Source organism: Nicotiana attenuata, unplaced genomic scaffold, assembly GCF_001879085.1.
Source record: "Nicotiana attenuata strain UT unplaced genomic scaffold, NIATTr2, whole genome shotgun sequence".
NCBI classification, from domain to species: Eukaryota; Viridiplantae; Streptophyta; class Magnoliopsida; order Solanales; family Solanaceae; genus Nicotiana; species Nicotiana attenuata.
Genome location: NW_017673486.1, coordinates 67,220 through 78,854, shown reverse-complemented (window position 1 = coordinate 78,854; position 11,635 = coordinate 67,220). Strand labels below are relative to the sequence as shown.

The window sequence follows — 11,635 nt, the reverse complement described above, 5'->3', positions numbered from 1 at the left end:
CTTCTCCCTCTTATCTTCCTTTAGTTGTTTTAGTTATTTTCCAGACTATGTTTGTCTGGATGTTGTCAGACAAATTTGTAGTAGATGCTCATGACTAGTGATACCCCGATGCCGGGCTTTTCTTTTTCGCACTTTTGTTTTGATTTGAACTCCTTATGAAGGCTTTATATTAAATAGCTTTGAGATTATCTTTGAAATTAAAATATCGATTTATTTTGATAATGTGTCGGCTTGCCTAGTACCGTGATAGGCGCCATCACGACAAGGTTGGTGTTTTGGGTCGTGACATATAAATAAACCAATTTCCATTCATTGATCCTTACAATGTGATTACAAATCAAAATCATTATTTATCGATCAAACATATACACCAAAATTAGTTATCAAAAACTGAGAGGTTAACACCTAATTAGCATTAACTAGCTTCAATGGTTGGTGGAATTAGTTGTTAAATCACCAGGATTCAAAGGGTTGACACCTTTAACATTGCCAATAGGATCGTATGAGCAGACAATATAAACACCCTTTTGATCATTGCAATAAACAAAGCCACTGCATCCAACTTTCTTTGTAGTTTTCCAAACCACATTCAAGTAATGCCCACATTCACATCCTTCCTTTTCAGGTTGGCATTTGCAAACATTATTTACCTCATCGAAAAACTTCTTTTCTGAGAACCATTTTTGCACTACACCAGTTGGAGGTATCTCTTTGTATAGTTGCCAGAAGATGTTCTCTCCATATGGCCCGGTTGAATGTCGCCTGTAAATGTAAATTTATGAGCGTCAAATGCAGAGGCGAATTCAGGATTTAAATTTTATGGGTTCAAATTCAGAAATATCCCACATTCTATCTAATTTAATGTGTTTAAAATCTATTATTTATACATATTTAATGAATTTTTTGGTAGATATACAGGGTTTGAGACGAAACTATGAGTTCAGATGAATCTATAGCTTCTATTCTAGATACGTCTCTATTCCAGTGGCGTAACCACACTTGACCAAGGGTGGTCACTTGAACACCCTTGGTTGGAAAATTATACTGTATCTATAGATTAAATATTGTAATTAAGAGATGTAAATTAAAGTTTGAACACCTTTTAAAATGATCGAGATAAGTAGTTTAACGGTAAAGGGTATTCAATTTTCTACTGCAACCATAATAAAATTTATCAAGAATGACTTTATTAGTCGAATGAATGATGAATTTTTAGGAAAATGCATTGTGGAGATGCTAAAAAAATTGGTGCATTCATTCATCGGAAAAATATTATACGTATATATTAAAATTTGGATATCTTTTACAAAATTCCTGGCTCCACCACTGCTCTAGTCAAATGGATGGATAAGGCTAAATCTAGGTACCCGACTCAATATGGGATGGATTAAGAAGTGTGTTTAGTGCCTAGAATTTGCTTGTGTCAAGATGGGCGGATCAATTAAGCTAAACAATATAATGTGTTATAGTCCATCTTGTCCAACTCAAAATTATTTTTTCAATTGTTTATTTGTTTTTTATACTTTATTTAACTACGAAATTGAGCTAACAGAATTATTTTTTCTTTTACTTATCATTACTATATTTAACCAATCGAAATAACTTTTTTTATGTTTTGATAAATTTTATTTTGTGTCAATTTGTACTACTAAACTGTCCAAATTGACCCAAGTTATTGGATGAGCTGACTTGGATAATTATGCCTTAATTGACCCCGCCAATGAATACATGTTCTCTCCGGTCCGTCTAAACTTGAAAAGGTTGGACGAGTTATAATTTGATAGGCTAGGGGTAATTTGGTACGTGAACTAAATTATTTTAGAATTATAATTCCAAAATTTCCACTTTTCAAGTGGGATAAAAATAGTACCAAGTTTGATAGGATAAAATGGGATAAAATGTAATATTCAGGATTAAGTCTGGGACTAAGTTTATATCACGTTTGATTGACGGTATAATATCTTGGAATAAATTTATGCCGTCAACCACATATGATATAAATTTAATACCGCGTTTTATACCACCTTATCCCGTATACCAAACAACTCCTCATGATCGCCTCGTTGGCATGGGATTTGGGTTACAAGCATGTGGTCATTCATGAAACTGATTTTAAATATTGTTTGCTCAAGGGCTATATTTTTCGTAAAAATAGCACGAATTAACCAGTTTTTGGACTGGTAATTGAGAAATAGTCAGCGTTTGCAAAGTTATTAAAAAATAGCCATTGTTTTACTGAAACACGAAAAGTTTCAACATAATATGTTGGATTATGGAGCTCCTGCGTATAAACTTCCAGCATACTATGTTGGAACTCCAGTACACGGAAAGTTCCAACATAATATGCGGTATTATGGAGCTCGCATATAAACTTGTAGCCAGCGGCGGATGCATGTTATAGATTATGGGTGCTTAAGCACCCATTACTTTTGGAGCCATACACTATTATTTATATAGAAAAATTAGTAATTCATTCAAATATATTACTTGAGCACCCAGTCTCAAATGTAATTTTCAGATAAAAAATAATTAAGCACCCATGATTTAAAAATCCTGGATCCGCCACTGCTTGTAACATATTATGATGGAACTCCAACACATTATAAAAATTCCAGCATATTATGCTGGAATATTTTCGGATTTTTAAGAGTATTTTTGTTCAGATTTTATTTTTACATGAAAAGTGGCTAAATTTCAATTATAGCTATTTTTCAATTAACAGTTATAAATATGGTAATTTCTATTTTTACCCATATTTTTCTTACCTGTAATTACAATCATGCTTACGCTGAGTAGCCCAATCAAGTGCAAAAGAGGCTAAATTAGCATCCCATTGCAAAGGAGGAACACCAACACTGCTTCTTAAATCATTGTGAGCCTTAAGGAATTCTTGTTGAACCCAATCAAAAGATATTGGTGCTAAAAGGATTTGAGCCTTTGACATTGACATTGACATTGACATTGACATTTGCATTTCATAATGACTTTTGACAATGACAATGGCAATAGCAATATTGGAAATGGTTCTCTTTCTCGTCCTAGAAATCTTGTTTTTGTTTGATTTAAATGTATGGAGAGTAGCGTGAAGAAAGGAGCAAAGATGGTAGAGGTGAGAATTCGGTTAATATAGTTTCTAAAGTAATGGCCTCTATAATATTCATGAATATTATGAAAATTATCATAAGGCATCACCATTTAATATTCGTCATTGATGGTTAATATTAAACAATTAACTTATAAATAATTTACAAAATTTAAAAAAAATTATCTTTTTGTAAGTAATAGTCAATGGATAAGATAAGGAAAAAATTTACCCGCACCGGGTGTATACACCCGGCCATTAAACAATCAACACATGTCACTTTATTTAATTAGAATTATTAGTATTTAATTATAGTTAACTAGTTTTGAGATATATTAAATATAATAATATTCTACTAAAATACTTAATATTTTTACATCTCCGTTATGCTAACAGTAACGATGGTACATTTTTGTTTTTGTGTCACCAAGGCCATCATCGACCATTACGCCATTACCAACATAATCTTTTTCCCTTCTACTTGTTGTAAGTATAATTAGTTGTACAAACATATATTTGCTTTTATCTGGAAAAGAAATTTTTACTTTTGTTTTAATATCGTAGCTATATTTGTAATTTTTTAGTACTGCGTAGTTACAACTAATAATAAATGCTTACCTAAAAACTTGTCTCTCATAATATAAACTCATACTTGAGTTCATGGCAAAATACTTTGCATTACTTTTCAGTAACTATCATTGTAAAGGTAAATTCAATTTAAATCGAGCAAAGCACCATCATGCTTTATGAAAGATTCTTGCCATTTAAGAGTAGGATATATAAAAGCTTAAATAAAATTTCTTTATGTTATGGCTCTTAATCTGGATTAGTAGGCTATTGTTTCGGAATACTCAAAGAACGAAGAAAGAAGGACTCTTAGACCTTACTCCTTTTACGTTGTTATTTCTTTCTTTTTAATTTTTTTATTTATTTAAAATAAGGCTGTTAGATCTTAGTTGTCTTCTATGGTTAGCTTAATTATATTGGGTATAAACACCCGGTGCGGATAAATTCAACTAGATACAAACTTGTTGAAGGAGCTTTGCATCTCCACATCCAGCCTACATGCGGTGCTTTGTGACAACAACATTGGTGCACGTACCTAAGTCGAAGTCCAATATTTCATAGTCGGATGAAACATGTGCCCGTTAATCGTTATCTATGCATAAAATTATTTACAATCATTATATTCTCATAATTAATATCTAACTCTTTCTCGAGATCAAATGGAATGCAATGAGCTCTTCATTAACCTTATTTCCACTGGTGATCAACTCCGATGCCTATCATAATCGGTCATTTATTAACAAGATTGGTCTCAAGGATATTAAACCCATCTTAAGGAGGCATGATAATGATAGGCAATCATAGTCTATCTAAATTTCCCATTTTTCAATTTTATAATGTGATCTTATCATATTTTTGGAACACTCCTTTGTATAGCAACACTTTCCACTACCTATATAAACACCTCACATGTATTCGATGTATATAACGCAAGCTTTTACAATTTAATTCCAACTCTTACACTATCTTACTCATCCGCCTCATATGCCTATCTCACCCACAAAAAGAAATTCAAATGTAACAAGGTCAAATATGAAGAAAAATTACTCACATTCAATAATTAGACAAAATCAATAGTGAATAATTATATGCGTAAGTGCTTAAGCATTGATTTTTATCACTCTGTAATTGGTTAATTTATACTATTTTATTTCATTTATTAGTTTATGATAGATTAATACTATATTTAGGGTAAACACTAGGGGTATATTTGGTACGAAGGAAAATATTTTCCACCAAAAATTATTTTTCTGAAATTACTTTTCTTGGAAAATAAGTGGTCGTCTTACTTATTTTCTAGTGTTTAGTTAGTTAGCAGAAAATATTTTTTGAAAAATATATAATCTAGGCAAACATTAAGGGAAATGAAATCAGAGAGGGAGAGGGAGGAGAACAACGAGAGGGGTAAGGACGGGGAGGAAGGGGCTCGAGGGAGGAGTGGCGGTGATCCAGGGGGGGGGGGGGGTAATTTACCGCGACAAGGGTTGGAGGGTGGGCGGAGGGTGTCGTGTTAGGGTGGGTCGGGATGAGGTCGAAGTGCAAGGTAGTAGGTTAGAGTATGAGAGCGGGGATGGATGAGAGTTTCGATTAGGGGTAGTTAGATTTGAAAGAAAGTTTCGAGAAATATTTTTCACTCCTCTTTATAGAAATCATACAAAAAAATGTTTTTCAAAATATTAACAAACTAAACATAAGAAAATTCAATTCATATCAAATTGTGATGACCCGGTCGGTCATTTTGAGTTTTAGTCTTTATTTACGTGTTCCGAGACCTTGACTAGCTCCGTTTAGTGTTCCTCAATTTGCATGCACAGTCTGTGTCTTGTTCCGGAAAGTTTTTATATGAAAAATTAAAGAAAATATAAAATTTTCCCTTAAAACTGATTTGAGTTAACTACGGTTAATGTTTTGTATAAACGGAACCGGATCAGTATTTTGATGGTCCCGGTGGGTCCGTCTCGTGATTTGGGACTTGGGCGTATGCCCGGAATCGAATTCGGAAGTCTCTAACTTAATTTAACGTAATTTGTTGAAAACTAGTAATTTGAAGGCTTAAGAATTCCTAAGTTTGACCGCAGGCTGACTTTGTTGCTACCGGGTTTGGATTTAGGTTCCATAACTTGAAAAAGATTCATTTAACTATTTATGACTTGTATACAAAATTTGGTGCAAAACGGAGTTGATTTGACGTGATTCGGACGTCCGGTTGTAAATTTGTAAGTGCTTGAGTTTCTTTAAAAATTTCATACATTTTGATGTCCGATTCATAGTACTAGGTGAAATTTTGGTATTTTGATCGCTCGAGCGAGTTCATATAATATTTTTGGACTTGTGTGCATGTTTGGTTTGGAGCCCAATATCACGACTCAAACTGGAGGGCCATGATTGGCACCCGGGCCATACCTGTCGGGCACCAATGTACATTTTATCTAACATTTCTTTATTATCTATAAGGGCTAACGAGATCAACATAAATGGTAGACATGAATCATGAACAATCAACGATGACACATAGTGACATGAACATACATAACATGGGCCGACAAGGCTGTCATGAAGCTAACAAGCTGCCATGAGAGACTATACAACAAAAATCAGCCGACAAAACTATCCAAACTATACATGAGTCGAAACCTGTCTATGAGTCTCTAAAAGAACATAAGCGCTGCAACATAGCCGTAACACGGCTCCGACATACCCATAATATCCATAACAAAAATGCATACCAAGATCACGGCAAGTGCGGAGAAAGGATCTCGCCAATAACCGTTGAATTGGGCAGCATACTGTAGTGGGGGAGCTTCGTCTACCTGTCTATCAGGACCTGCAACACGACATGCAACATCCACAAATAAAAGGGACGTCAGTATGAATAAAGTACTGAGTATGTAAGGCAGGAAAGCATAAATATGAACAGTAATGTAAATAGGGATAGAGAATATACAACCTGTAACATCTGAGTGCCTGTGAGGGAGACTGACATGAAATGCATGATATATATATATATATATATATATATATATATATATATATACTGTGGGCATGATCATCATATCGTTCCCGGCCGTAATAGGCTTAGAAAAAATGTACACGGCCATCATAAGGCTTGATAGAATCGTACACGGCCATATGGAGCTCGGTAAAACCCAACTGATCAGTGTTTGCACAATAGGTGCCTTACCTGGCCGACTATAGTGCGGATCGGTTGAGTATAATAGGTACATATATATAATGCATGCGAGACTCATTGGAATCACATTCTGAACCTTAAAGTGATGTAAGGTCGGTATCCTTCGTACACGTTATTAGGACTAACTCTTCATCATGAATCTTATAAGAATCAGGAAGTACCGACAACATGAATAACATAAGAATAAGAGAAGCAACATCAACATCAATTGTTCCATAAGAAGGGAAACAATGTAAGTACTGCTAGCTTCTAAGAGTGGAGTATCTTTGGAAGCTCGTTCGTTACACTATGTACTATTAGAGTCGTGCAAAAGAAGGAAAGTGATAGCCTCACATACCTTGTATATGCTTTCCAACCTCAAGCTATGCAAATCTCACGTCTCCTTAGTCTACAATAAGAGAAATGATACTATCGTTATCATTTAAGCGTCCTAACTAGTATATATCAACCACAACCTATCTTACAATGAAACGGATAGCACCTGCCTTACTTATATGACTTCCCACAAGATAAAACAATCATCAAACAACCCAAAAACAACAATCATAACCAACAATAGCAACAACAACAATATAATCCAATATGAGCTTCTCCGATTATCTTCACAATCATATTGAGCGGCAAGCTCGTTTTTACTAATAACAAAATATAAATTGAATTCAACTCTTATTTCCAAAATTAGTGTACAACCTTCAGAACATCATACTTATATGTATTATATGATTCCTGGTTCAAAACATTCACAAAATGCCTTCCAAAACAGCCTCATACGCCTAACACCTTAACTTTTATCGTCAATCACTTATTTTTCATGTTTCTTATTTAATCAACTTAATTAACACCTAGAAAATATTAACAACAGAAGCCAAAACATTATCAAATTATTTCTTATAATTTCTAGCTACCACAAATCATATATTTAGCCATAAAACTGTCCAATCAAAAAGATAACCATATCCCATATTCTTTCAAGTCCTATCTTATGGTTTTTCACTCAAGCAACACAACCAACACAAGATTAACCTTAGGCACAGTCAAGAAGATGTTATACATACCTTGGACAACATCTACAACTTGAAACTCCATCTCAACTTAGCTCAAAATAGCCCTCAATCACTCCATAACATCATAGAATCATTCTCATGTAGTCTTTAACGCTTTTGATGATGATTTGAGTTGATTTCTCTTGAGTTTTGTTCTTGGGATCTTGAGATATTTTAGAGACAGTTTTGGAGATATTTTGGACGAATTTTGGGTGAGAAATGACCCGAAATGAATCTCAAACATCTTTTAAAAGAAATAAGTTCGGTGGTCATCTTAAGTGCGTCCCAACCGAGCTGCTTGCGCAGTCTCACAAAAATGCAAATATCTCTCTACTTCGATATTGTATCGACGAACGGTTTAATGCATTGAAACAAAACTCATAGATTTTCAATTTTGGTGAGTGGATAACCCCGTAAATCCAAGTACATTGAGAGAAAATATCATTGATATTTGACCTAAATTTCATTAAAATTTATGAACGTAACTTGTGACAACTTTCGTCGACTTTTGTTACACAACTCCGTTGACTTCAAGACTTAAGATACGGATATTATATGATTAAAATACCTTAAAACACGACCTCCTTAGTATATTAAACACCTCTAGTTTTACCCGATAATACGTGTTACATCATCCTTGATTCGTTTTACTTCTAACTTCTAATACTTGTTAACCACTCGTACTCGTATTTACGTCAACTAACTTATGGCGTGATCTAACGTACACGAATATGGGTTGTAACACCCTCCCCCTTAGGAATATTCGTCCTCGAATGTAAGGGTTTATGGGGCGTCTAACTCATCATGGATTCTGACAGAAATTTCTGGCCGAGTTTCCCCTATAAAATGGACACTAACCAAACTCGCAAGCAGTTAAACCAAACCTACAGCCTCACAAGACTATGCAAAGCATTATGGATATGTAATTGTTTACCTTATAGAGTCGTTTCAGCTTCCATTGTGTCCTGCGTTCCCCTTGCATCCTCGTTATCTTCAATATGGAATAGGTAAGGGTATTTAGACTTCATCTCCTCTTCTTCTTCCCATGCCATTTATTCCGTATTCTTGTTCCTCCACAATACTTTGGTGAAAGCTACATCCTTTGTTCTCAGCTTGCGGACTTGTCGATGTAATATAGCCACTGGCACTTCTTCATATGATAGATCCTCCATAACTTGTACATATTTGATAGGGACGACCCGTGAAGGTCTCCAATACATTTCCCCAACATAGATACATGGAATATCGTGTGTACAAATTTCAATTTGGATGGCAATTCTAACTCATAAGCAACCTATCCAATTAATCAAAGAATCATGTATGACCCGATATACCGCGGACTCAGCTTACCCTAAAACCCAGTCACCAACCTCAAACTCCAGAGCATGACATCAGATATCAGAATAAGACTTTTGCCTGCTTTGTGCCGCCCTCATTTGTTCTTGTATCACTTTCACCTTCTCAATGGCTTATTGAATCAAATCTGGCCCATATAATTATGACTCCGACTTCGAACTATCCAACTGGTGATCTACATCTCCTCCCGTACAACGCCTCGTACGGGGCCATTTTAATACTGGAATTGTAGTTATTATTGTAGGACAATTCTATGAGTGGAAGATGGTCATCCCAATTGCCCTTAAAATCTAGAGCACATGCTAGTAGCATATCTTCGAGTGTCTAAATGGTACGTTTATCCTGTCCGTACGGATGTAATGCAGTGCTGAGATTCACTTGTGTGCCTAAAACCTTCTGAAACGACCTCCAAAAATTAGTCATAAATTGAGATCCTCGGTCTGATATAACAGATATCGACACACCATGAAGCCTAACAATCTCCTTGATATATAGCCTCGCATAATTCTCAGCCGTGTAAGTTGTCTTAACTGGCACAAATGGGCAAATTTTGTAAGTCGATCAACTATCACAAATATGGAGTCAAACTTATGATATCCAATAATGAAGTCCATATTCATCACCTCCCATTTTCAGGTCGAAATCTCTATATTTTGAAGCAGGTTTCTGATGCTCGATCTTTACTTGTTGACAATTATGACACTGGGCTACAAATTCTGCAATATCCTTCTTTATGTTGTCCCACCAATATAGCTCCTTAACGTTATGATGCATCTTTGGCGAACCGGGATGGATGGAATATCGGGACTGATGAATCTCAATCATAATATTCTCTCTCAACCCTACCACATTAGGCACACATAATCGGCCCTGGTATCTCAATGCCCTATCTTCTTCTATCTCGAAAGTGGTAATCTTATGCTACTGAATTCCCTCTCTCAATCGTACTAAGATAGGGTCTTCATATTGTCGTGTTTTTACCTCGGCTACCAAAGACGATTCTACCGTATACTGTTCAGTAACACCTCATTAATTAGGGTTTAAAAATCTAATTCTCGTATTGGCCAACTGATGAAGCTCTTTAGTCAACCCTTATTTGCCTTCCTCAATGTGTACTAAGCTTCCCATTGACTTACGACTGAGAGCGGCTGCCACAACATTGGCTTTACCGCGATGGTACAATATCTCGACATCGTAGTCTTTCAGTAATTCAAGGCACCTACGTTGCCTCGAATTCAACTCCTTCTGCTTGATGTCAACATGAATGCCATATAAGTAGTGCCGCCATATCTTCAAAGCATATATTACTACATCCAATTCCGAATCATGAGTCGGGTAATTAATTTTTTTGTGTTTCTTCAATTGTCTCAATGCATAAGCAACCACCTTCCCACATTGCATTAACAGACACACCCAAACCTATACTCGAGGCATCACAATATACCACATAACCTTCTGTTCCTTCCGGGAGAGTAAGCACTGGGCGGATGTCAATCGATTCTTCAGCTCCTGAAAACTACGTTCACAAGCATCAAACTACTGAAACTTGGTAGCTTTCTATGTTAACTTAGTCAATGGTGTTGATATAGAGGAAACCCTTTCCAAAAACTGCCTATAATATCCTGCTAGCCCCAGGAAGATGCAGACTTCTGATGTCGTTGTAGATCTCGGCCAATTCTTCACTGCATCGATTTTCTGAGTGTCGACACTAATACCCTTGTAAGATATCACTAGGCCAAGGAATGTTACTGAGTTCAGTCAAAATTCACATTTGGAGAAATTATCATATAACTTACGATCCTGAAGGGTCTGTATTACTATCCGTAAGTGTCTCACAAGTTCTGCATCCGAACGAGAATACACCAGAATGTCATCAATGAATAAGATCACGAACACGTCAAGATAGTGTCTGAATACACTATTCATGAGATCCATAAAATCTGCTGGGTCATTTGTAAGCCCGAATGACATTACCAAGAACTATAAGTGCCCATATCTTGTTCGGAAGGTCGTCTTCGAAATATCCTACTCCTTAACCCTCATCTGATGATACCCTGAATGTAATGCCTCGACCAGTTGTTTTTATTTCTAGAACCATTTTAACCTAAATGACACTTCATGTAATGATTTATGACTTGTGGGGATGGTTGGTTCGGGAGTTGGAAGAGTTTGGGTTGAAATCGGAACACTTGATTCCTTAAGGTTGGCTTAGAAGGCAAAGTTTAACTTCGGTCAACATTTTGAGTAGACGATCTCAGAATTGGGATTTGATGGTTCCAATAGGTTTGTATGATGATTTTAGACTTGAGTGTATGATCGGATTGAGTTTTGGGTGACTTGGGAACATTTCGGCGCCTAATAGTGAAAGTTGGTTCTTTGAAGGTTTTTGAAGTTCTC

The 11,635-nt window shown here is 35.7% G+C and overlaps 1 protein-coding gene across 1 annotated transcript; it reads right to left on the bottom strand.

Annotated features, from left to right (window-relative positions):
• Window positions 1-288: 288 nt before the first annotated feature.
• Window positions 289-3,047, bottom strand: LOC109216497 (pathogenesis-related protein 1-like). Its single transcript, XM_019380659.1, has 2 exons — window positions 2,766-3,047; window positions 289-762 (listed from the first exon to the last, which is right to left on the bottom strand). The coding sequence occupies exons 1-2, from the start codon at window positions 2,972-2,974 to the stop codon at window positions 426-428; spliced, it is 546 nt and encodes a 181-aa protein (XP_019236204.1). The 5' UTR covers window positions 2,975-3,047; the 3' UTR covers window positions 289-425.
• Window positions 3,048-11,635: the final 8,588 nt, after the last annotated feature.